The sequence below is a fragment of the Carassius carassius genome, chromosome 40, assembly GCF_963082965.1.
Source record: "Carassius carassius chromosome 40, fCarCar2.1, whole genome shotgun sequence".
NCBI classification, from domain to species: domain Eukaryota; kingdom Metazoa; phylum Chordata; class Actinopteri; order Cypriniformes; family Cyprinidae; genus Carassius; species Carassius carassius.
In genome coordinates, this window is record NC_081794.1 from 10,736,272 (window position 1) to 10,764,153 (window position 27,882).

At 40.6% G+C, this 27,882-nt stretch overlaps 1 protein-coding gene across 2 annotated transcripts in view; it reads left to right on the forward strand.

Moving 5' to 3' along the window:
• The window catches only part of adprh (ADP-ribosylarginine hydrolase), a 207,155-nt gene that overhangs the window by 111,281 nt on the left and 67,992 nt on the right, over positions 1-27,882 (forward strand). For both annotated transcript variants that reach the window (XM_059531981.1, XM_059531980.1), the window contains exons 5-6: positions 26,276-26,381; positions 26,460-26,726. In XM_059531981.1, coding sequence (XP_059387964.1) covers positions 26,276-26,381; positions 26,460-26,726 — 373 coding nt within the window. The remainder of the gene's footprint in view (positions 1-26,275; positions 26,382-26,459; positions 26,727-27,882) is intronic.

Consider the following 27,882-nt stretch of genomic DNA (forward strand, 5'->3'; position numbering starts at 1 on the left):
TTAACACAGTACACCTAGCATGGGATTTTAAATAATATAATATAAAGAAAACAGATAGAATAAAAAAAGAATAGAGCAAGGTAGTGTTAGAGGTCTTTACACATACACACACACACATACAATTGCATAATTAATGAAAAGAAAATAGAATATAAAAAGATTAGAAAGGTAGTTAGATTTTTTTAAAGAATAGAATTAGAATAGTGAGTGTTAAAGTTAGGGGGTCAAATAAAGATGGAAGAGATGTGTTTTAAGCCGATTCTTGAAGATGGCTAAGGACTCAGCTGTCCGGATTGAGTTGGGGAGGTCATTCCACCAGGAGGGAACATTTAATTTAAAAGTCTGTAAAAGTGACTTTGTGCTTCTTTTTGGATGGTGATCTCTGAATAAGAGAGAAACCGACTGATAATAGCGTAGATGCCATTCTTCTAACAATGTAGCGAGTATATCATTATGTAAGCAGCTATGTTATGGAAAGTGTTCCCAGTTCTGGTTATCCTAATTGATGTAGCCTAAAAATCCTTTAACGGATTTGGATATTAAAAGCATATTAAAAGCACATTATAAATGTATTAGAGTGTTATGTGTAAACCAGGTTAAAGAGATAGGTATTTAATCTAGATTTAAACTCACAGAGTGTGTCTCCCTCCCAAACTATGTTAAGTAGGTTATTCCAGAGTTTTGGCGCTAAATGGGAAAGGATCTGCCATCCGCAGTTGATTTTGATATTTTAGGTATTATCAAATTGCGAGAGTTTTGAGAATGCAGGGGACATGTAAGACTATAGTGCAAAGAGCTCAATCAAATACTGAGGTTCTTAACCATTGAGGCCTTTATAAGTAATAAGCAAGATTTTAAAATCTATAAGATGTTTGATAAGGACAACAAGTAATAAGTAATAAGCAAGATTTTAAAATCTATAAGATGTTTGATAAGGACAGTGCAGTGTTGACAGAACCGGGCTAATAGTATGTTCATACTTCCTGGTTCTATTTAAGAACTATAGCTGCTGCAACGTGCAGAACAACCTCCCAATAAAGCATTAAAATAATCTAATCTTGAGGTCATGAACACATAAATTAACATTTCTGCATTTGACATTGAGAGCATAGATCATAATTGAGATTTTTTTTTTAGATGGAAAAATGCAGTGTTACAAATGCTAGAAATGTGCATATCAAAGAAAAGATTGCTATCAAGTAGCATACCTAGGTTCCTAACTGATGATGATGAATTGACAGAGCAGGCATCAGGTCTTAGACAGTGTTCTAGGTTATTAGAGTTTCCAGGACCTATAATAAACACCTCTTTTTTTAATTTAGCAGTAAGAAATTACTCCTATAAAGGTTTTTATATTGACTACGCATTCCATAATTTTTTCAAATTGGTATGTTTCTCCAGACCAAATAGAAATACAGAGCTGAGTATCATCAGCATCAACAGTGAAAGCTAACATCGTGCTTCCTGATGATATCTCCCAAGGTTAACATTTAAAGCATGAAAAGTAACAGCCCTAGTACTGAGCCTTGAGGTAATCCATACTGCAATTGTAATCGATATGATACTTCTTCATTCACTGCAATGAATTTTTGGTGGTTGTGTTGAGTGTGTGGTTGATTTCAGCTGCATGCAGTGTTAAAACTCTTGTAGACAAGATGGCGGTGTGGACGCATCGTGAGGCTCAACGTCTTACCAGATTTCAAGTAGTGTTAATTTACCTGGTTATTTAATTTGTGTTCACTCGATTTAGTTATGCGAACTAAAGCTAGCTTTAATAAACAGTCACATTTGGGCATCAACAAGTGGTGTTCCATCATAGTTGTAGCATCTGCTTAGGATCTGGTACGATCGTTTGAGCTTTATGTTGTAGGGATTCCTTTAGCCTTTTGACATCTGCATATAAATTACAGAATCTGGCCCCAGAGTATACATTTATATGAGTGCTTAATGGCAAGGTTTAGCCCCATTATCTGGAAGAAACTGAGCAGACCTTCTTTAAGGTCTCCCCATCCAACTTCAAACACATTCTAAGATAACTAGATAGCCCTCGATGCCAGACAGTAAATGGGCCTGGCTAAGCAGCCAACTCACATTCTCTCTCTCTCTCTCTCTCTCTCTCACACACACACACTCACACACACTCAAACCTTCTTCCATTTAACTCAGGATATAAGCCATTCCAAATGTATACGATATATTCCTGTTTTTGTATGTTTCCTAGCTCATATTAGCATAGTTATGATCCTCTAGTCATGTTAGTTGACCTCTAAGTGCCTATATTCAAGCATAAGAATGTATCTTTGTTTTTCTTGCATATCTTTCTTGGTACCTAATTAAACCTTTCGGTTTGCCTTAACTAAATATCTCTACTATGTTAGCCTAAAATGCATCATACTATTTGTATCATAGTTTGGGTTACCAGATAACCAGTTCATCACTCCATTCACAAAATATGCAAATCAGGTGTCATTGAGACAAAGAAACACTTTCCCGCTGAAACTATATGCCTTGTTATTGGTCAATCCAACCAAAAGGGATGTTACCGGGAAACCAGATAAAACCTCTTCCACACCAAAAAGTAGGGCTTTTCTCTTAAGTTGCGGTTCCCTGGAGACACCCATCACCTTGGACACCTCGCGATTCCCCTTCTAGGCTTTGTCCCCTTTTAATTAAGGTGATGAGATTCTTTGATGGTTCTTAACAGGTTGTGATTTAGTTTATGAGTAAATCCTGCCATGATTCTTCACTCTCTTGCGTGTGAGCTCTCGCTCGCTGGCTCTCTCTCTTTGCAGCACTCTCTCTCTCTCTGCAGCGCTCTCTCTCTCTCTCTCTCTCACTCTCTCTCCATGCCTTCCTTGCATTGGCATCTATGTTTAATGTATGTATGATTATGTTTAGTCTGATGTTGCATGTTCCCCTGTATTGTAGTTTAATAAACATCCATATGTATTCACGCTTGTTTGTCTATGTTTGCTGCTCACAGGACAAGGTTACTTTAACGTTCTGGTTTCGTTACATGCTCTGGGAGCAATGTATTAGTAGTAAAATCATTTTTCATGGCCAGAGAAATAATTTAGAGTCAATAAACGAATAACACTGTCCGCCCTGCGGATGAACAAATCATTTTATTGTACTATTAATGCTATAATGCTACAAGTAATTCCTGAAGATGAATGTAGTTAATAATAACCTGTTATGATTAATTATGTACATCTCACTTTGAGCTAATTTGTTACATAGTTTTGGATCATCCTTTTGACTTCAGCGAACTCCTGCCGGAGCTACAGAGATCACCGCGGACAAGCGGATTACTTGCACCGAACGGAATTGTTTGGTGTTGAGATCGTAAACAAAGATGGGGAAAGTGTGGAGGACTGCTTGCTAAGCTAAGGTTAAACCCACACCGACCAGCTCTGACCAGCATCTTCCTTGACAATGTATGGTCTCTGATGAACAAGCTGGATGAACTAAAGATCTGGACCCTCACACAGAAATGGCTTATAGACTGCATTATTATGTTCTTCACTGAAACATGGCTCTGTAACAATGTCCCAAACAGCGTGGTGCATATGGATGGATGCATAAAAACAAGGGTGGTGGAGTATGCATTTATGTGAACAAATCATGTTGTACAGACTCTGTACTCCTGTACTACAAGGGGACATAAAACATTAGACCATGTATATACCAATGTGACTGATGCCTACAAAGTCGCATCTCTCCCCCACCTGGGTCTCACGCTCCCAAACTCAGATGTTTTCTCCACTCTGTGCAAGGTGAATGCACGGAAAGCAGCTGGCCCTGACAAAATACCTGGTCGTGTGCTTAAAGGAGTAGCGGAGTAGCTGGCTGAGGTGTTTTAGGACATTTTTAATCTGTCCCTGGCCCAGGCAACTGTCCCCACTAGTTTTAAAACCACCACCGTCATGCCAGTACTGAAGCACTCCACGGTCAAAAGAGGGCACCATTTCTATGGCACTTCAATCCGCCCTCCACCTGGACAGTGTGCTGTTAGTTGTTTTCAGTTTTGCATTTACCTCTGTAATCCCCTCCAAGCTGATCTTGAATCTAAACCAGCTTGGAGTCAGCACATCCCTCTGCAACTGGATTCTAGAGTTTCTGACTAACAGACATGAGTCTGTTAAGTTAGATAACCTCTCCTCCTCCATCATCAGCCTGAACACCGGAGTTCCAAAGTGCTGCATACTGAGCCCTCTTCTGTACTCCTTATTCACCCATGACTGCGTTATTGTTTATGGCTCCAGCACCATAATCAATCTAGCAGATGGAACCACAGTCGTAGGTCTGATCAAAGATGATGAGGAGTCAGCCTACAGGGATGAGGTGCAGCACCTGGCTGTGTGGTGTGCCACCAACAATCTGCAACTAAACACCCAGAAGACAAAGGAGATCATTGTGGGCTTCAGGCAGACTAGGAGTCATGCACACACCCCCATCTACATCAGTGGAGCTGTAGTGGAGTGTGTTTTGAGTTTCAAGTTCCTTGGCATCTACATCTCTGATGACCTCACCTGTTCCCTTAACACCTCCACCCTGGTCAAAAATGCACAGTGGTGCCTTTACTTCTAACGGAGCCTTAAAGAAAGTTCACCTGAGACCCAGGATTCTTGTGGAATTCTACCACTGTACCACTGAGAGCATTCTCACAAACTGCATCTCAGTATGGTACAGCAATTGCTCCGCATCTGACTGCAAAGCACTCCAGTGGGTAGTGAAAACTGCTCAACGAATCACCGGCACCCAGTTAACTACCACTGAGAACATTTATCACAAGCGCAGCCTGGGCAGTGCAAGGAACATCATCAAGGATGTCTCTCACCCTAACCATGGACTTTTTACCCTCCTTCCATCTGGAAGGCCATACAGGAGCCTATGCTTTCACACTAAAAGGGCTCAGTAAGAACTTCTTTCCCCCAGGCAGTGACTTCATACATATATATTCTGTACATACTCTATACACTATATTCTTGCACTTCTGGTTAGATGCTAATTGCATTTCATTAGGTTTTACTTATACTCTGCATATTGACAGTAAAGTTGAATGCAGTTATTGCAGTCAAGTCAAGTCAAGTCTGCTTTATTGTCAAATCTTCCACATGTACAGTACATACGTACAGAGAATCAAAATTGCGTTATTCCCAGACCCCCGCTGCATACAGATAAAACTAACGGTAGAGCCTAAATATCTAGATCAAATATGAAAAATAAGAAACAACTTTACAATAAGGGAATGTAAAAAAGACATAATAAAATTAAAAATAAAGCTAAATAAAGCAGTGCAAGGCACATGGCAGATAAGGTCCAAATCAGTGAAGTGAACAAGCAGTCAAGTCAAGTCCCTTTTATTTATATAGAGCTTTAAACAAAATACATTGCGTCAAAACAACTGAACAACATTCATTAGGAAAACAGAGTGTCAATAATGCAAAATGACAGTTAAAGGCTGTTCATCATTTAATTCAGTGATGTCATCTCTGTTCAGTTTAAATAGTGTCTGTGCATTTATTTGCAATCAAGTCAACGATATCGCTGTAGATGAAGTGACCCCAACTAAGCAAGCCAGAGGCAACAGCGGCAAGGAACTGAAACTCCATCGGTGACAGAATGGAGAAAAAACCTTGGGAGAAACCAGGCTCAGTAGGGGGGGGGGGCAGTTCTCCCCTGACCAGATGAAACCAGCAGTTCAATTCCAGGCTGCAGCAAAGTCAGATTGTGCAGAAGAATCATCTGTTTCCTGTGGTCTTGTCCTGGTGGTCATCTGAGACAAGGTCTTTACAGGGGATCTGTATCTGGGGCTCTAGTTGTCCTGGTCTCCGCTGTCTTTCAGGGATGTAGAGGTCCTTTCTAGGTGCCGATCCACCATCTGGTCTAGATACATACTGGATCCGGGTGACTGCAGTGACCCTCTGATCTGGATACAGACTGGATCTGGTGGCTATGGTGACCTCGGAATAAGAGAGAAACAGACTAATATTAGCGTAGATGCCATTCTTCTAATGATGTAGCAAGTACATCAGGTGTTATGGGAAGTGTTCCCGGTTCTAGTTTACCTAATTAATGCAGCCTAAAAATCCTTTAACGGATTTGGACATTAAAAGCATATTGGTATGTTATGTGTAAGCCAGGTTAAAGAGATGGGTCCTTAATCTAGACTTAAAGTGCAAGAGTGTGTCTGCCTCCCAAACAATGTTAGGTAGGTTATTCCAGAGTTTAGGCACCAAATAGGAAAAGGATCTGCCACCCGCAGTTGATTTTGATATTCTAGGTATTATCAAATTGCCTGAGTTTTGAGAACGTAGTGGACGTAGAGGATTATAATGTAAAAGGAACTCACTCAAATACTGAGTGCTAAACCATTCAGGGCTTTATAAGTAATAAGCAATATTTTAAAATCTATACGATGTTTGATAGGGAGCCAGTGCAGTGTTGAAAGGACCGGGCTAATATGGTCATACTTCCTGGTTCTAGTAAGAACTATTGCTTCTGCATTTTGGACTAGCTGTAGTTTGTTTACTAAGCGTGCAGAACAACCACCCAATAAAGCATTACAATAATCTAACCTTGAGGTCACAAATTCATGGATTAACATTTCTGCATTTGACATTGAGAGCATATGCCATAATTTGGATATATTTTTGAGATGGAAAAATGCAGTTTTACAAATGATAGAAACGTGGCTTTCTAAGGAAAGATTGCAATGAAATAGCACACCTAGGTTCCTAACTGAAGACGAAGGATTGACAGAGCAGCCATCAAGTCTTAGACAGTGTTCTAGGTTATTACATGCAGAGTTTTTAGGTCCTATAATTAACACCTGTTTTTTCAGAATTTAGCAGTAAGAAATTACTCGTCATCCAGTTTTTTATATCGACTATGCATTCCATTAGTTTTTCAAATTGGTGTGTTTCTGCGGGCCGCAAAGAAATATAGAGCTGAGTATCATCAGCATAACAGTGAAAGCTAACACCATGTTTCCTGATGATATCTCCCAAGGGTAACATATAGAGCGTGAAGAGTAGCGGCCCTAGTACTGAGCCTTGAGGTACTCCATACTGCACTTGTGATCGATATGATACCTCTTCATTCATTGCTACGAATTGATGGCGGTCATATAAGTACGATTTAAACCATGCTAATGCACTTACATTAATGCCAACAAAGTGTTCAAGTCTATGCAAAAACATTTTGTGGTCAATTGTGTCAAACGCAGCACTAAGATCCAATAGAACTAACAGATAGTATTAACAACGACGATCAGATGATAAGAGCAGGTCATTTGTAACTCTATTGAGAGCAGTCTCAGTACTATGATATGGTCTAAATCCTGACTGGAAATCCTCACATATACCATTTTTCTCTAAGGAATATAATTGTAAGGATACCACCTTTTCTAGTATCTTGGACAGAAAAGGGAGATTTGAGATTGGTCTATAATTAACTAGTTCTTTGGGGTCAAGTTGTGGTTTTTTTGATGAGAGGCTTAATAACAGCCAGTTTGAAGGTTTTGGGGACATATCCTAATGACAATGAGGAATTAATAATAGTCAGAAGAGGATCTTTGACTTCTGGAAGAACCTCTTTTAGGAGCTTAGATGGTATAGGGTCTAACATACATGTTGTTGGTTTAGATAATTTAACAAGTTTATACAATTCTTTCTCTCCTATAGTAAAGAATGAGTTGAGTTGCTGAATGGTTGCAATTTTATCCCTAATAGTATTGATTTTAGAAGTAAAGTAGTTCATAAAGTCATTACTACTGTGGTGTTGGGAAATGTCAACACTTGTTGAGGCTTTATTTTTCGTTAATTTAGCCACTGTATTGAATAAATACATGGGGTTATGTTTGTTTTCTTCTAAAAGAGAAGAAAAGTAATCGGATCTAGCAGTTTTTAATGCTTTTCTGTAGGATATGTTACTTTTCTGCCAAGCAATACAAAATACCTCTAGTTTTGTTTTCCTCCAGCTGCGCTCCATTTTTCGGGCTGCTTTCTTTAGGGTGCGAGTATGCTCATTATACCATGGTGTCAAACTGTTTTCCTTAACCTTCCTTAAGCGTAAAGGAGCAACTGTATTTAAAGTGCTAGAAAATAGAGAGTCCATAGTTTCTGTTACATCATCAAGTTGTTCTGAGGTTTTGGATATGCTAAGGAATTTGGATACATCAGGAAGATAACTTAAAAAGCAGTCTTTTGTGGTAGAAGTGATGGTTCTTCCATACTTGAAATAAGAAGTAGAATTTACAATTTTGGCTATATGAATTTCAACACTTTCAACATCAATTCCATGTGACAGTATTAAATCTAGAGTATTATTGCGACAATGAGTAGGTCCTGAAACGTGTTGTCTAACCCCAATAGAGTTCAGAATGTCTATAAATGCTGATCCCAATGCATCTTTTTCATTATCAACATGGATATTAAAATCACCAACTATTAAAACTTTATCTGCAGCCAGAACTAACTCGGATGTAAAATCACCAAACTCTTTAATAAAGTCTGTATGGTGCCCTGGTGGCCTGGTGGTATACAGTAGCCAGTACAAACATAACAGGGGATTTATCATTAACATTTGTTTCTCTGGATAATGTTATATGAAGCACCATTACTTCAAACGAGTTATACTTGAAGCCTGCCCTCTGAGAAAATCCTGAAAACGTTGTCATAAATTGAAGCAACACCTCCCCCTTTGCCTTTTAGACGCGGCTCATGTTTATAACAGTAATCTTGGGGGGTGGACTCATTTAAAATAATGTAATCATCAGGTTTTAGCCAGGTTTCTGTCAAATAGAGCACATCTATATTATGATCAGGGATCATATTATTTACAAAAAGTGTTTTCGTAGAAAGGGATCTGATATTCAATAAACCAAGCTTTATCATTTGTTTATCCATATTGCATCTGTTTTTTATTTGTTGAACCTCAATTAAATTGTTAATCTTAACTTGGTTTGGACGTTTTTTGTATTTTCTAGTTCGGGGAACAGATAAAGTCTCTATAGTGTGATATCTAGGTGAAGGAGTCTCCATGTGCTGAGAATTAGCTGACCTCTGTGAAATGAGGCAGCTAGCAGACGTTCGGTTTAGCCAGTTTGTCTGCTTCCTGACCTGGGCCCCAGTTAGTCAAGTATAAACACTAAGACTATTTGCCATATTTCTATAGAGAAGAGTGGCACCACCCCAGGAGGGATGAAGACCATCTTTTCTCAACAGGTCAGGTCAGCCCCAAAAGCTCGTCCAAATGTCTATGAAACCTATGTTATTCTGTGGGCACCACTTAGACATCCAGCCATTGAGTGATGACAATCTGCTATGCATCTCGTCACCACGGTAAGCAGGGAGGGGACCAGAGCATATTACAGTGTCTGACATCATGCTTACAAGTTCACACACCTCTTTAATGTTATTTTTAGTAATCTCCGACTAGCGAAGTCGAACATCATTAGCGCCGGCATGAATAACAATCTTACTGTATTTACGTTTAGCATTAGCCAGCACTTTTAAATTTGCCAAGATGTCAGGCACTCTGGCTCCCGGTAAACATTTGACTATGGTGGCTGGTGTCTCTATATTCACGTTCCGTACAATAGAATCACCAATAACTAGAGCAATTTCATCAGGTTTCTCAGTGGGTGCATCACTGAGTGGGGAGAACCTGTTTAATGTTTTGATCGGAACAGAAGAGCGGTGTTTTGACCCACGACTATGCTGCCTCACTGTCACCCAGTTGCCCTGCTGCAGTTGCTCTGTTGCTGGAACCGAACAATGTACAGAAATCCCTGAGCTAGACGCATCCAAAGCCGTATCTAGAGCCCTAACATTCTTACTGACCTCAATTAAAGTTAGGATGCGTGTCTCTAATTCTGAAATCTTCTCTGTCAGCCTAACTATTTCCCTGCATTTATCACATGTGAATAAACTGTACATGTGGCAAGAGGTGCAAATAACAATAGCAGGAGAAGCCATTACTCACCGTGCTTGATGAAATATTCTTACTGCGGTTGTTTGAACTTATGAAAAACTGGAGCAAGAGAGAGCAAGAGCAAGAGTGAGGAGCAAGAGAGAGGAGAGGAGAAAAGAAAACGGCGATAGGTTCGAATGAAAACGCTAATGACAAGCTAACGGGTGCTAACGCTTTAGTCTTTTGTTCATCACCACTTACCTCCAAACCAAGACAAACACAAATGGAAAGACAGGTAGGGAGGGAGGGAGCACTTCTGCGGCTGCCTGTATGTGATGTGCTGATCATTATGTGCTACACTGCTGTGCTGCGTGCCTGTGTGGAGACGTGAAAGGCATCAGAGCTCTACAGAGTCTCAACATTTCCTGACCTGATATTTTGATTAGAGTTTGTTTGACAGGCAAAGCTGTATGCAAACAGAAAAACACACATATATACATACAATGAACAAAATTATAAATGCAACACTTTTGTTTTTGCCCCCTTTTTTCATGAGCTGAACTCAAAAATCTAAGACTTTTTCTATGTACAAAAAGGCCTATTTCTCTCAAATATTGTTCATAAATCTGTCTAAATCTGTGTTAGTGACCACTTCTACTTTGCAGAGATAATCCATCCACCTCACAGTTGTGGCATATCAAGATGCTGGTTATACAACATGATTATTGCACAGGTGTGCCTTAAGCTGGCCACAATAAAAGGCCACTCTAAAATGTGTAGTTTTATCACACAGCACAATGCCACATATGTCGCAAGTTTTGAGGGAGCATGCAATTGGCATGCTGACTCCAGGAATGTCCACCAGAGCTGTTGCCCATGAATTGAAAGTTCATTTCTCTACCATAAGCTGTCTTAAAAGTCATTTTAGAGATTTTTGAAGTAAATTGAACTGGCCTCACAACCGCAGAACACATGTAACCACACTAGCCCAGACCTCCACATCCAGCATCTTCACCTCTGTACCGTATCAGACCCGAAGCAGACAAAATAAAGATTCGATCGGGAGCATAGTTGAAACATGAGACAATTCCACAGAAAGGCAACAGGATGTTGTAAATCAACTCTTGGCACCACAGTCTGAAGCAAGATAACCAACCAACTCTTTCACAGAACAGCTTTCAACATTAACACCATTAGAACAATTATTGACAATTTCAATTCGGAGAAGAGATTGTCAAATTTGGGGCAAGTAATCCAGATTGATGGTCAAAGAGATGCACAGCCTGACCATCACATGCAAACCCATGATAGTAATCATGATCACTAGACTTCCCCCACCTAGAAGACTGAAATTCATAAGGGGACCTTTTAACCTGTGGTCTCCACAGAATGTCCTTATGTCAGAGAATGGCACAGGAGCTGTCTTTTATAGATGTAGATGCACCAAAATGTTTCTGACCATCAGTTATTTGTCAAATGTGTCTTATTCTTGTTCTAGGAATCATGTCCAAAATTATACCCTGCAAGAGCGGGAAAATTCGGACCACGTGATTTGATAAGATAACAAATGATTTATCTATGGGGGTAGAGAAACATCACAACACCCCGAGCAAAGACAATATCTAATTTGTCAAGACAACTGTAAAGGAAACAGGTCAATTTAGCTCAAAGGGAATCATTTAAGATTTTAAAGGGAATTTGAACAGAATCACTGTTTCACGGCTGATCACTGAGACGCCCTGCGATTCACTGAACGAGCCGTTTAACATCAAATCTGCGCTGGATATTAATATCCAAACTATAGTGAAAACACTATCAATTAGCACAGTAACAAGATCGGCAGTTTAAGACATTAACTTGTAAGCACAAAACACAAGATACTTATCTTTTCAATATGAATAAGGCTTTATTAGATAAATCTAAGACATATAAACTAATCTAACACATAAACGCACGCACTCACACATTCACACAAGTTGCAGGAAGATCGAAAGTTAGGGAAGGATGAGTTTAAGAGAATGGAAATATGGAATCCCAAGTTTACAGCAATACGTTAAGTTGCGTAAACATGAACAACCATCAATCACTTAATGAACCCTCGCATTGAGTTCCTCAATGAGGTTAAAATTATATTAGATACACCAGCACAAATGCCTGAAGGTACATTGCCTGAAGGTGTCGCTTTGGTGTCGCTGATTGGCTGGAAGTTCAGTAGTCCTTGAAGTGACGTCTTGAGAAGGCCCTGGTGTGTTGGGCGTTGGCTGAAGATGCAGAGAGTTGTGTGTAGCTGGCTGAAGTTGAACTCGATGTTACAAAACTTAACTCAGAACACGAAACTCTCAAACGGAAAAGAAAAGAAGTAAAGTTTGGCGAGACTATAGGTGGTGTTCCTGAAGCACGCTGGAACCGCGCTCAAAGAACAGTGATGACAAACAGCATGGCTAAAAGCTAAAGCTAAGAAGCCAAGCTAAAAGCTAAAAGCAGACATGACTAATAGCAGAAGCATAGCTACAGACTAAAAGCCTAGCTAGCTAGAGACTAAAAAGCATACATGACTAATAGCAGAAGCATAGCTAGAGACTAAAAGCTTACAACTAAAAGCTTACAATTAAAAGCCAGATTTTATGGTGTCCTGGATATTTAAACTGGCCTGTTGGCCACATCTCAAATGTTGTCTTGACCAATCAGATATTGTCTTGGCTTGGGGGCATCATAAATCATATGTTTATCTTACCAAGCATGTGGTCCGAATTTTCCCGCTCTTGTAGGGTACAATTTTGGACATGATTCTTATAACACGAATATGATACATTTGATAAATATTTGATTGTCAGGACTAATTCAAGCAAACAGTTTCCATCACAAACATACCAAACATGATTATGAATCCTTAAGTTATCCCATAGTTATTAAAAGACATACACAATAAGTGATTAAAACATGATAGTCAAATGTTTGGGTTACATATAAATGAATATGGAGTTAAGCGATGGACTGATTCATTTAGAAGTCTTTTTGAGTTCATTCTGGTCCATATATATGTACAAAAGACAGTTTATGTGCCATTCTCCTGACAAAGACTTCTGTGGAGACCAGTGGTTCAAAGCCCCTTCCCCCTTAGGAATTTCAGTCTGGTTCTGCTAGATGGAAGTCTTTAACTCTCATGGGTTTACATGTGATGTCCAGCGTTACATTTCAATTACGAACAACAAATTTGACAAATCTCTTCTCCGAATTGAAATTGTCAATAATTGTTCTAGTGGTGTTAATGTTGAAAACTGTTCTGTGAAAGCTTTGGTTGGTTGGTTATCTTGCTTGGGACTTGTGGCACAGAATGTTTTATGGCTTCCTGTGGAATTCGGCTCATGTTTCAAACACAGCCCTGATCGATTCTTTAATTTGTCTGGTTCGAGTCATTTCGGCTACATATCCCCCTTTCGATCGGCGAGGTGTTTTAGCTGAAGACATCGTCGATCGCTGGAGAAACAAAGGCAGAAGAAGCAGACAAACACAGCAAACAACAAGACAACACCTCCATGACAGTTACTGTACTGGTGCAGGCATCAGGTTATTTAGGTACACGTGGTTAAGTTCAATTAGTCAATGTAGTCTAGCACATTGAGGATAGTTTAGATCGTTTTGGAAATCGTTGTTTTATTTTGATTCATCAATCAAATTTGTGGTTAACATGTTTGGTTCTTCTAGGTTGTCTTACTTTACACGTTTACCGTTAGTTTTCTAGTAACCTCATTTTCAATTAAATGAATTGACCTATCATGCATGGAGCTCTCTGGCTGGTGGATATTAGGTGTCCAAAGTCAATCCTAATATCAGACCTTTGACCCTTGCAGGGTGTCTAGGTGTTTCACCTACTCAGGAAAGAGGGGAAGGAGAAGGATAGGTAAAAGAAGAACAAAACAAAACAAAGCTGCTGTGGGTTTTCCTAGCATGGGTTACAACTACTATTGAGCTAGGATGTCAGGTGCAGCTAGTGTGTCATGAACCTTAACTTAGTGTCAGGTGTTCTACCTATTGTGAGGATGGCTGCACGTTTCTTCATGGTGGGTATGTGTAACTTTGTTACGCTAAAGGTTGGATATTCTACCTGTGGGAAGAATACGTTTGTTGAATGTGTTATCAGTAGATGTGGTTACCTCTGGGTGTAGGTAATGTTGTGTGTGTTAATGATGTAGTGCATGTGTGGTCAGATCTGTTCAAGTCTGTGTTGTCTCCCCCTTTTTCTAGTATGTCACTGAAGACTGGCTCTCTGCATCCTTGGCTTGGATGAGGGCGTGTCCATGGTCTAATGGGGGTCAGTCCAGGAAGGCAGGAAGTTCTTTAGCAAACAGTCGGAGGCAGTTTGGCATGGCTGTTTGAAGCTGGGTTGCAAAACTTTGTCTCCTATGTGTGCATTCTTCTTGTGGTGCCTTCTTGCTGTAGCAGACTTACTGAACTTCTGTGCTCTGGTTGTTGCTGTTGCACAGAGAGGGAATGTGGTTCTTGGAGTTGGAGTTCATTTAACAGTTTGTTAGTGACTGAGGTGATGTCCTTTGGTACCTCAGATTTTTCATCAACGGTTGGCCGTGAAAGACTTGTTCGTTCTGGGTCGTTGTTGAACAGGTGCTTGTCATCTCTGATGTGGTGCACCAGGTGATCACCGGCCTTCTGTTCTGTCGCTGGTCACAGCGAGCATGACTCAACTTTGTGGTCATATTCATGTAAATTGTCTTGAAGGAACTCTCTCAGTTGTTTCATGTCTTCTGACTGTAAGCTGTCATGTTCTTGTGAGTACTCAGCACGGTGTATGTCTGAGTGGTGCTGAGGTGGGTTTTGTTGTCGCTTACCCACACGAGTTGTTCTTGGATGAGTCAGCTGATTACCCTTGGATGTCTGGTTAGGTTTCCAGATGTTCTTATCCTTTTGGTTTCTTGAGAAGCGTGGCTGGTCCCATGGATTTTTCCAGCAGTTGGGCTGAAAACGGTCATGGATATGGGTGTCACGGTCTCTGTGCTCTTGATGGAAGCCTCTGGCGTTGTGATGCCACTGGGTGTCGTCCAGTGCAAGGCTTGAGTCTTTGTTGACAGAGTTCAAGAGTGTGGAGGTTCTGTTACCTTTCTTTGAGGCCATCTTTTGCTTGTTATAGGCCTTCTGTGTTAGGTCACGCAACTGTTGGATGGTCATGGAGTTCGGACAGGCCATGACACCTAGATGGTGACTGACTCCAGGGTGCAGATTTCTTAGGAAGAGGCTTTTGAAGTTCACATCCTCTTCAAGGTCAGGTTGGTTGTGTGCACCAAAGTAGGCTTGTCGGAGTCGGTTGTAGTAAGCTTGTGGAGTCTCTTGTCGACCTTGTTTGGTTTCCAAGGCAGTTAACAGTCCATGTTCAGACTCTGGGTCTGTAAACTCTTTAATCAGGACCTCACGAAGTCGCTGGTAGTTTGACTTGGTTTGACTGGGCTGTCGATCTAGAAAGTTTCGTACCTCGGGACTGGATGTGGCTCTAAGGAGGTATAACCAATCTCTGTCAGTCACATGAGGTCTCACTTCCAGATGAAATTCGATATCTCGCAGGTAAGCCTGGATGTCGGGGCTCTCTGTGGAGTCCGGGTTGAACCTGCTGATGTTTTCAGACAGCTTGTTGAGGTCTTTGATGGTCATCCCGTGTGCAGCTCCAAGGTCTTGGACGGGAGGTTTTCTTTCGTTGGCAGGAAAGGGTTGTGTGGCGAAGGCAGGTGAGGTTTTAGGTTGTGGCCCTTCGCTCCTTTCGTCATATGCCAGTTCTTTGACGTGGGACTCTGTTCTGCTCAGCAGTGATGAGACTAAGAGAGCTTTCTCTTTTCTTGGCTCTTGTTTCTGCTTGTAAGCACATTGGAGTTCTTTTCTGTCCACGTAGAGCTCATCGTTGGTATCATCTAGTTGTTGGGTCAGATTGTCCGTTTCAGTTCTGTACATTTCAAGGTGGTCTTTCAAAGCACCGATTTCAGAATTGTTGTTTCTGATGTCTAGCTTGGCTTTCTCTAGTAGCTGTTCGGCATACTGGAGTCTGTTTACCAGGTCTTTCTGAGCAGCCGTTGCATGTTGCTGGTCGAGCTGAGCTGCTGCCAGGGCTGCTTGGAGCATAACATGTTCTGTTGTTTCCTGCTCCCTCTCACTGGGTGCTTTGAGTTGATCTTGAACTTTCACTTCCAGCTTGTCTATGCGACGTTGAGCACGTGTCAGCTCCTCTTGAAGATGGGTGATGTGCTTGTTGCTCAGTTTCAGCTGGGTTGTGAAGGCATAGCTTAGTGAGCTGGTGATCTTGACTAGCTCCTCGTGGTTGTTGTTCTGGCTTGAATCTTGTGTCAGGAATCTTCTCAGGATTAGGATTATTATTAAAAATAATAACAGTGCAAATGTCTTTGGAGTGAGGCTGTCTGTCATGCCTCTCAGCCAAGTGTTCACATCATCCCCATGGGCAATGGGGTCTGCAGTCTGCGGCATGTTGGCACGCTAGGGAGAAGAGAGACTGACACAGATCTGTGTGGAGTAAAAGCCTATCTGTTGTGGGCCAACTAAGTGTTGTATCAGTGATTGTGAACCACTAGTGAAGTGTGGTGATGACGGTGTTGGTCTCAGGGTGTCTAAGTAGACTAGAGATGCGAAGACTTTGTCACTCTAATGAGGAAAAGGAAAAGAGAGAAAGAGGTGAAAAACATATTCAATGACAAGCAAAAATTTATGTTTTTCAAATTAGGAAAATTAATTTTTCCCAATTAAATGTTATCAAAAAGGTAAACAATATTATTATATTTCTTGTTCTGGACAAAAGAATACAATAATAAATGCTGAGATCTCTTTTCTTAGTCTGACAGGATTGACACCGTACACCTTACAGTTGGACCGCTCAAGCCCAAGCTAGGATACACTAAGTAAAGAAATGGTAAGAAAAAGTAAAGTTTAAAAAAAATAATAATAAATGGGCAAAATATACAAAAATTAAATTAAATAGAGGAAATCAATAAGTAAAACAATAGTGGTTAAGTGTATAACCAAAACAGGAAGAGGGGTTAAACGCAAACAAATAAGTAAAGGTCTGAATAGCATATATTCAGATGGGTAATAAATAGATTAGGTAGAATAAGTTTACTTAAACTTTCAAAGTTTAATAAGGCTTATTAATTCCTAAAATAATTAGGCCCAAAAGAGAATACTAGAAATAAAGGATCATATGAAATGATCTGAGAGGGAAATTCTAAATGATTCAAAATAAATTTAATGTTTCAATTAAATTTCAATTTGACAATTAATAATTGTGAGTCTGTATTTCCCTTTCTAGTAAAATGAAAATAAGTGGTATAGTGAGAAAAGAGCAATAAAAGAGAAAGAGACTAACAAGTGTTAGTTAAGATGTTTAAAGGGTTAAATCACGTCAGCGTTGCCCAAACACACACTATTCATCCACTGGATGGTAATGCTAACTGCTAACCTTTGAGGCTAGTGGCTTTAGAATAGACTTAAATGTAAATGCAACAGTTTCGTTAGCTTAGCAACACCGTGGAGTTTGTTTACATTAGTGTCGATGCGCTGCGCGTTCGCAGTGCAAAGTTGCTCCAGAAGTACGTTAAGGCTTCCGTGTCACGGTCGTCACTGTGGCAACCAAAACACACTCGAGTGAATTAACATTAGCACATGAATCGTTGCATTGGACGTACAGTTAAACATGTAACATGAAATGTCGGCTCATTTCAACACTGTACAAATAACAACACCGCTTTAAGTTGGTTTTGCGATGTGGCACTTAAACTCTCAGTTCGTATGGAGTTAAATTTATCTTATTTCAAATAGCAGCTTCCTGCTGTAGTTAAAGGAACACAGTGATGGCGATCTGAATCTCCATGCCAGTTTCTCTGGACACAAACACAAAGTTTCCTTCTCTGTTGGTACACAGTTAAAACTTACTTGATCAAGCTTTTAAAACACTCCCATTCAAATTACTCTCAGACACACGCAGTGTTCCGCGAGATTGCATTCACTTTGTGACCGCATACAAACAGGCAAACATTATTCTCTAATGTTTAACGTTAACTTAGGGGAGTCAAATATCAAATTTGATTTGGCAGTGGAACACGCACTGGTAATCAAACTATGAATACTGAGGCTTTGATACATAGATTGAGGAACACGCTCAAAACTATTCTTTATTCACCGATTTATATAATAATATCCCTTTGAATCACAGCAGTGTAGCTACGTTCAGCGAACGGTGACTGAGATAGCGTTTGAGAGGCACTGGAACACGCAGTGAAATCAAATCAGCTAAACAAGGCATTACACAAATGAGGAACACGCTCAATTTCTACCTTATTGTACGATCTCAGATGTTTACTTTTAAGTTCACTTACTGCTGTTAACAATGGAGAGGTGGACTTGAGTTACAGTCCCATTTGCTTTCATTCAAGCGGGCGCGCGCTGCTTACGTCACACAAACACACACACACGTCTCGCTAGCTTCTCATCTTTCATCCGCAGCAAAATAAAAGATTAAATAACTTGGTTTATGCTCACAATTTAGATTAAACTGCCCGCATTAACTCCACCATAAATATGTAAAGGAAACAGGCCAATTTAGCTCAAAGGGAATCATTTAAAATTTTAAAGGGAATTTGAACAGAATCACTGTTTCACGGCTGATCACTGAGATGCCCTGCGATTCACTGAACGAGCCGTTTAACATCAAATCTGCGCTGGATATTAATATCCAAACTATAGTGAAAACACTATCAATTAGCACATTAACAAGATCGGCAGTTTAAGACATTAACTTGTAAGCACAAAACACAAGATACTTATCTTTTCAATATGAATAAGGCTTTATTAGATAAATCTAAGACATATAAACTAATCTAACACATAAACGCACGCACTCACACATTCACACAAGTTGCAGGAAGATCGAAAGTTAGGGAAGGATGAGTTTAAGAGAATGGAAATATGGAATCCCAAGTTTACAGCAATACGTTAAGTTGCGTAAACATGAACAACCATCAATCACTTAATGAACCCTCGCATTGAGTTCCTCAATGAGGTTAAAATTATATTAGATACACCAGCACAAATGTCTGAAGGTACATTGCCTGAAGGTGTCGCTTTGGTGTCGCTGATTGGCTGGAAGTTCAGTAGTCCTTGAAGTGACGTCTTGAGAAGGCCCTGGTGTGTTGGGCGTTGGCTGAAGTTGAACTCGACGTTACAAAACTTAACTCAGAACACGAAACTCTCAAACGGAAAAGAAAAGAAGTAAAGTTTGGCGAGACTATAGGTGGTGTTCCTTCTCATCGTGGCTAAGTGGCAACCAGCGTGCAGGCTGAAGCACGTTGGAACCGCGCTCAAAGAACAGTGATGACAAACAGCATGGCTAAAAGCTAAAGCTAAGAAGCCAAGCTAAAAGCTAAAAGCAGACATGACTAATAGCAGAAGCATAGCTACAGACTAAAAGCCTAGCTAGCTAGAGACTAAAAAGCAGACATGACTAATAGCAGAAGCATAGCTAGAGACTAAAAGCTTACAACTAAAAGCTTACAACTAAAAGCCAGATTTTATGGTGTCCTGGATATTTAAACTGGCCTGTTGGCCACACCTCAAATGTTGTCTTGACCAATCAGATATTGTCTTGGCTCGGGGGCATTATAAATCATATGTTTATCTTACCAAGCATGTGGTCCGAATTTTCCCGCTCTTGTAGGGTACAATTTTGGACATGATTCTTATAACACGAATGATACATTTGATAAATCTTTGATTGTCAGGACTAATTCAAGCAAACAGTTTCCATCACAAACATACCAAACATGATTATGAATCCTTAAGTTATCCCATAGTTATTAAAAGACATACACAATAAGTGATTAAAACATGATAGTCAAATGTTTGGGTTACATATAAATGAATATGTAGTTAAGCGATGGACTGATTCATTTAGAAGTCTTTTTGAGTTCATTCTGGTCCATATATATGTACAAAAGACAGTTTATGTGCCATTCTCCTGACAAAGACTTCTGTGGAGACCAGTGGTTCAAACTCCACTTCCCCCTTAGGAATTTCAGTCTGGTTCTGCTAGGTGGGGGTGGGGGAGGTAGGGGGTGGTCAATGGAAGTCTTTAACTCTCATGGGTTTACATGTGATGTCCAGCGTTACATTTCAATTACGAACAACAAATTTGACAAATCTCTTCTCCGAATTGAAATTGTCAATAATTGTTCTAGTGGTGTTAATGTTGAAAACTGTTCTGTGAAAGCTTTGGTTGGTTGGTTATCTTGCTTGGGACTTGTGGCACAGAATGTTTTATGGCTTCCTGTGGAATTCGGCTCATGTTTCAAACACAGCCCTGATCGATTCTTTAATTTGTCTGGTTCGAGTCATTTCGGCTACACAACATTTGAGGTGTGGACAAAAGGCCAGTTTTAATACTCAGGAAACCATCAAATTTAGTTTTTAGCTTTTACTTTTTAGCTCTTGCTTTTAGTCTTGCCGGCTTTTAGATTTTGCTCGTAGCTTTTGCTCTTAGCCATGCCTTTTGTCATTACATTTAGCGTTCTTTGAGTGCTGTTCCAGTGTGCTTCTGCCTGCACACCTGCTGCTACTTAGCCACGATGAAAAGAAACACCACCTAGTCTCGTCAAACTTTACTTCTGTTCTTTTACTTTAGTTTCTTTTCTTTTCCATTGAGAGTTTCGGGTTCTGAGTTAAGTTTTGTAACGCTGTGTCTCCATCTCTGACCTCGAGTGCACGCCTAAAACCTCAACCCACAACTTTGTGTCTTCAGCCAACGCCCAACCACTGGCTTCCCAACACGTCACTACAACAACTACTGAACTCCCAGCCAATCAGCAACCTCGGGAAACCCCCTTTTCAATGACAACAAAGGGAACCCCCTTTACACACGAGTAACGTACCTCCAGACTAAGCTGAACTGGTGTATCTAATATAATTTTAACCTCATTGAGGAACTCAATGCGAGGGTTAATTAATTGATTGAAGGTTGTTCATGTCTATGCAATTTCACGTATTGCTGTAAACTTGAGATTTCACATTTCCATTCTCTTAAACTCATTCTTTTCTATCTTTTTATCTCCCTGCAATTTGTGTGAATGTTTGAGTGCATGAGCTTATGTGTTAGATTAGTTTATGTCTTAGATTTATCCAATAAAGCCTTATTCATATTAAAAATATAAGTGTAATGATAAAACCTTCCTAATCATCGGGAAGAAGGAGGCAAGAACCGGCGGACAATCAACTGAAACTTTAATAGTGACAAAAGAAATACAAAACAGCGTGTCAGCCCCTCACGGACGACTGACACGCACAAATAAAAAGCAAAACACAAACTAAAATCCAGGCCTGGTCCTCTCTCGTCCTTCACTGTCGTCGCTCCAGTTTTATATCCTTCCATCTCCTGCGTGGGACTCGAGACCGGTGGGTCAAACAGGTGTCGTTCATCTCCAATCACTCCAACCGGCCTCGCTCCTGTTCCCACGTCTCTCGGCTCCGCCCCACTCGTTAATGTCTTAAACTGCTGATCTTGTTACTGTGCTAATTAATAGTGTTTAATATACTTTGGATATTAATATCCATTGCAGAGTTAACAGATTGTTCAATGAATCGCTGGCCGTCTCAGTGATCAGACGTAAAAATTGAGCATTGCGTTAGTTCAGTCAGGCCACGTTAGTCACGCTTGCATCAGCTGACAGTCAGCTGTTCCTGACGTGTACCAATCCAGTCTTGACACCAACCACCTGCGGTCTATTTAAATTCCCATTCTTCAGTGTCTCTTCCATCGCATCACTACTTACAATTAACTCCCTCCTCCAACCCCAACTCCACCAACTGAACCTGTAATCCGATCTAACTTTGTTCTTTCTTTAGGTCTCTTCATTGGAAGCAGTCTCTATCACATTTTGTTTACAACTCACGTAATTGTGAATTGTAATTATATATGCTTATAATGGTTCTGTTCTGTTCTGGGTTTGTCTTGCTGCTCTCCCCGCTCTGTCCAAGCATGGCTGCATGGACCAGCATGTGGAGTGTTGCCCAGAACATAACCATGCCGCCAACACTAACTGTATGCAATTATAATTGTCATAAATATACTTGACGGAAGTGGTCCTGATTGAACAGTGATTCTGTCAAAATTCCCTTTAAAATCTTAAATGATTCCCTTTAAGCTAAAATGACCTGTTTCCCTTACACCAGCTGATGCAACAATCGGTTTGCATAACCAAAGAATTTCTGCTCAAACTGTCAGAAACCATCTCAAGGAAGCTCATCTGCATGCTCGTCATCCTCATCAGGGTCTCGACCTGACTGCAGTTTGATGTTGTTACTAACATGAGTGGGCAACTGCTCACATTCGATGGTGTCTGGCACTTTGGAGAGGTGTTCTATTCACGGATGAATCCCAGTTTTCACTGTACAGGGTGAGCGGTTTGCTGATGTCAGTGTTGTGGATTGAGTGGCCCATGGTGGCATTGGGGTTATGGTATGGGCAGGAATATGTTATGGACAATGAACACAGATGCATTTTATTGATGGCATTTTGAATGCACACATATACCGTGACAATTATGCATTATTGACGTTATTGTATTATTGCATTATTGACACACTGTTATCCTAATGAATGTTGTTCAGTTGCTTTGACGCAATGTATTTTGTTTAAAGCGCTATTTAAATAAAGGTGACATGACTTGACAAGATCCTGAGGCCCATTTCTATGCCATTTATCCACGACCATTACCTCATGTTGCAGCATGTTAATGCATGGCCCCATGTTGCAAGGATCTGTACACAATTCCTGGAAGTTGAAAACATCCCAGTTCTTGCATGGCCAGCATACTCACTGGACATGTCACCCATTGAGCATGTTTGGGATGCTCTGGATCGGATATATATATACAGTACAGACCAAAAGTTTGGACACACCTTCTCATTCAAATAGTTTTCTTTATTTTCATGACTATGAAAATTGTAGAGTCACACTGAAGGCATCTAGGGCTATTTGACCAAGAAGGAGAGAATCAGAATCAGAATCAGAATCAGAAAGAGCTTTATTGCCAAGTATGCTTGCGCATACAAGGAATTTGTTTTAGTGACATAAGCTTCCAGTAAACAGAGACAACAACACACAGGCAAAAAAAAAAAAAAAAAAGAAATTTACAGGAGATTTACAAATTGGCAAATAAATAAGTGTATAAACAATTGTGCTATAAATGATAATGGAATAGGATTGAGTGAGATGCAGGAATGTTCTAGGATGGAGGGGTAACAAATAAATAAGGATATTGCACATTTTTGCATAAGTTTAAGTGGGAAACATTTAACTGTTCATGAGGTAGATTGCCTGGGGGAAGAAACTATTCTTGTGCCTTGCTGTTCTTGTATTTGCGGCTCTGAGGCGCCGGCCAGATGGCAAAAGTTTAAAGATGGGGTGACTTGGATGTGAGGGATCCAGAGTGATTTTCTGAGTCCTTTTCCTCACTCTGGATGTGTACAGTTCTTGGAGGGTGGGCAGGGGAGCACCAATAATCCTTTCAGCAGTCCGAACAGTTCTCTGTAGTCTTCTGATATCTGATTTTGTTGCTGAACCAAACCAGACAGTAATTGAAGTACACAGGACTGACTCAATGACGGCTGAGTAGAACTGTTTCAGCAGCTCCTGTGGCAGGTTAAACTTCCTCAGCTGGCGAAGGAAGTACAACCTTTGTTGGGCTTTTTTCACAATGGAGCCAATGTGATTGTCCCACTTCAGGTCCTGAGAGATGGTGGTTCCCAGGAATCTGAATGACTCCACTGCAGTCACAGTGCTGTTCATGATGGTGAGTGGGGAAAGTGCAGGGGGGTTTCTCCTAAAGTCCACAGTCATCTCCACTGTTTTGAGCGTGTTCAGCTCCAGGTTGTTAAGACTGCACCAGACAGCCAGCTGCTCAACCTCCTGTCTGTAAGCAGACTCGTCACCGTCCTGGATGAGGCCGATGACTGTAGTGTCGTCTGCAAACTTCAGGAGCTTGACAGAGGGGTCTTTAGAGGTGCAGTCGTTGGTGTACAGGGAGAAGAGCAGAGGGGAGAGAACACATCCCTGAGGGGCACCAGTGTTGGTGGAGCAGCTGTTTGACATGAATTTCCCCAGTCTCACTAACTGTTGCCTATCTGTCAGAAAGCTGGTGATCCACTGACAGATAGAGCTAGGAACAGAGAGCTGGGTCAGTTTGGTCTGGAGGGTTGTTGGGATGATGGTGTTGAAAGCCGAACTAAAGTCCACAAACAGGATCCTCACATAAGTCCCTGTTTTGTCCAGATGTTGCAGGATGAAGTGCAATGCCATGTTGATTGCATCATCCACGGACCTGTTTGCTCGGTACGCAAACTGCAGGGGGTCCAGTAAGGGTCCAGTGATGTCCTTCAGATAAGCCAGAACCAGTTTTTCAAACGACTTCATGACGACAGACGTTAGAGCCACAGGTCTGTAGTCGTTAAGTCCTGTTATCTTGGGTTTCTTTGGAATGGGGATTATGGTGGAGCGTTTGAAGCAGGAAGGCACTTCACACAACTCCAGAGATCTGTTGAAGATCTGTGAAAAGATGGGGGCCAGCTGGTCAGCACAGATTTTCAGACAGGCTGGTGTAACGCCATCTGGGCCTGGTGCTTTTCTTCTTTTGTTTTTCTTGAAGACCTGGCGCACATCATCTTCACAGATTTGAAGAGCAGGAGGTATGGAGAGGGGGATTGCAGGAGGTGTTAATGGTTGTGTAGGGAGATGGTCAGAGTGGGTGTTGGGGGTTTCAAATCTACAATAAAACTCATTCAGGTCGTTAGCAAGTCGTTGATTAGCCTCAGTGCAAGGGGATGGTGTCTTGTAGTTTGTGATGGCTCTCAGTCCTCTCCAAACTGAAGTAGAGTCGTTGGAAGTAAACTGGTCTTCCAACTTTTTAGCGTAGGTCTTTTTAGCCGCTCTAATCTCTTTGTTCAGTGTGTTCCTGGCCTGATTGTACAAGACCCTGTCCCCATTTCTGTAGGCATCCTCTTTGGCCTGACGAAGGTGTCTGAGTTTTACTGTAAACCATGGCTTATCATTGTTGAATGTTAAATAAGTCCTGGTAGGAATGCATATATCCTCACAGAAACTAATATAGGATGTTACGGTCTCTGTGAGTTCGTCCAGATCGGTGGTAGCAGCTTCAAAAACGCTCCAGTCTGTGATGTCAAAACAAGATTGTAAATCCTGCTCTGTTTCGCTGGTCCATCTCTTCACAGTCTTTACTACAGGTTTAGCTGATTTTAGTTTCTGCTTGTAGGTCGGTATAAGATGAACCAGACAGTGATCAGAACGTCCCAAAGCTGCTCGTGGAACAGAGTGATATGCATCCTTTATTGTGGTGTAACAGTGATCCAGTATATTACTGTCTCTGGTGGGACAGGTAACATGCTGTCTGTATTTTGGCAGTTCACGGGAGAGATTGGCTTTATTAAAGTCCCCAAGAATGATTAAAACAGAGTCCGGGTGTTGTTGTTCTGTGTCTGTGATCTGATCAGCGAGTTTCTGTAAAGCCAGACTTACTTGCGCTTGAGGAGGGATGTAAACACTAACCAGAATGAACGAGTGAAACTCCCGCGGCGAATAGAACGGCTTGCAGTTGATAAACTGCGTTTCTAGATCAGGACAGGACATCTTCTTTAACACAGTTACATCTGTACACCACCGTTCATTGATGTAAAAGCATGTCCCGCCGCCGCGCGATTTCCCCGTTGATTCTGCTTCGCGGTCCGCTCTGAACAGCTGAAAGCCCGGCAGATGGAGTGCGCTGTCCGGTATGGCGTCATTCAGCCATTCAGCCAACCAGGAGAGTGATTGGGTGCTGCGCCAGATGACCTGGCCTCCACAGTCACCGGACCTGAACCCAATCGAGATGGTTTAGGGGTGAGCTGGACCGCAGACAGAAGGCAAAAGGGCCAACAAGTGCTAAGAATCTCTCAGGGAACTACTTCAAGACTGTTGGAAGACCATTTTAGGTGACTACCTCTTGAAGCTCATAAAGAGAATGCCAAGAGTGTGCAAAGCAGTAATCAAAGCAAAAAGTGGCTACTTTGAAGAACCTAGAATATGACATGTTTTCAGTTGTTTCACACTTTTTTGTTATGTATATAATTCCATATATAATTCCACAAGTGTTAATTCATAGTTTTGATGCCTTCAGTGTGAATCTACAATTTTCATAGTCATGAAAATAAAGAAAACTCTTTGAATGAGAAGGTGTGTCCAAACTTTTGGTCTGTACTGTATATATATATATATATAAATACCCTGTTTTCCCTGTTGTATCCCCCTAAGGTATTGCACAGTTGCACCCAGGCACTGAAGGGGGTTGCAGGGTGCCATATAACCCAGAAGCCACAGGTTGTGGGGCAGCCATGAGGTCCATGTGCATTGGTCTTAGGTGAGGCATGCTTTCTTTTGTATTTTCATATATATTTGGTAGTAGCGTTGGCAATATCTAATCATCTTTGTTCCAAAGATATCCTCATCCTGATCAGCTATCCTCATTGGTTGAGGTTGCTGTGGAGACTGGTAGAATGACCCATCCTCATCCAACTGGTTTCCTTGGAGCTGTGGCTTCAGCCTTGTTCACCAGTTATGCAGTCCAGCGAAGACCAATCACAACCTGGGGTCTGGGTTTATTGGAGGAGGCTTGTCCTGTCGCAAAATCATTTGTTAAGTCTGCAGGATATGCTGTTACAGAGACTGAGAGAGACTGGGACTACTTTACTGGAAAATGGAAATGGTAAGAAACTAAATTTAAGGGTCAATGCATGAAGATGAGGTTCTATTACATAATGCTAGATTGATAAATATCAGGGAGATAATATTGGACAATTTTAATCTAAATGTATGTGATGTTAGGTTAGGTTAGTAAGTATTTATACAATTACACAATGTTAATTCTGTCAGGACTACTATCGTCAAAGATGACTGACAATTAGCATACAATTTGGATTGGCAGTATGGTTCCATTCTGGGCAAGTACTCCCTGTGCATACAGTCTAGCATGGATAAGAGCAGGGAGAGCAGCAATAACCCCCCAGTGTAACAGCACAGACCCAACATAAATATAATAGATAATAATAATAATAATAATAGTTTTCACTTTAGATTAGGGGATGCAGAAAGTGTTATAAATAACTTGTATATATATATATATATATATATATATATATATATATACATATATATATATATATATATATATATATATATATATATATATATATATATATACATACAAATAATTTTTAACAGGTAAGAAAGGTCTACAAGTGATATGTAACACATTAACAAGTGATGGCTAGTTTACACTTTAGATTAGGGGATGTAGAAAGCTTTGTAAATGATTTTATTTATCATTAGCTAATAACTTATAAGTGACTAATAACTGAATTAATAAAACATTACTGAAATGATGTAGTAGAAGGAAATCCAAGGCACTCTTCTTTAGAAAATTATAAAAAGCCTTTACTAGACTGGCTATTTCATGTTAGAAAATAAAAGACATTGGGGAAAAACAGCCCACGCGTAGCGGCACAAACAGCCTTCTTCAGGTTATGTTTTTCCAATCAAACAATTTACTCTTTTATAGATGCCGATTAGAAACATAAAAAATATATGAGTTACAGGCCACAGTATACCCTGGTTTGAATGAAGAAATAGATTTCAGTCCCTTTTTGTGATATACCCTTTGTTGCTATGTAACCTCCTAGTGGACCTTCTTTGTACGTGCATGTAATTTGTCATTCAGGTGTTTCTAATCAGCATCTATAAAAGAGTAAATTGTTTGATTGGAAAACATACCCTGAAGAAGGCTGTTTGTGCCGCTACGCGTGGGTTGTTTTTCCCCAATGTCTTTTATTTTCTAACATGAAATAGCCAGTCTAATAAAGGCT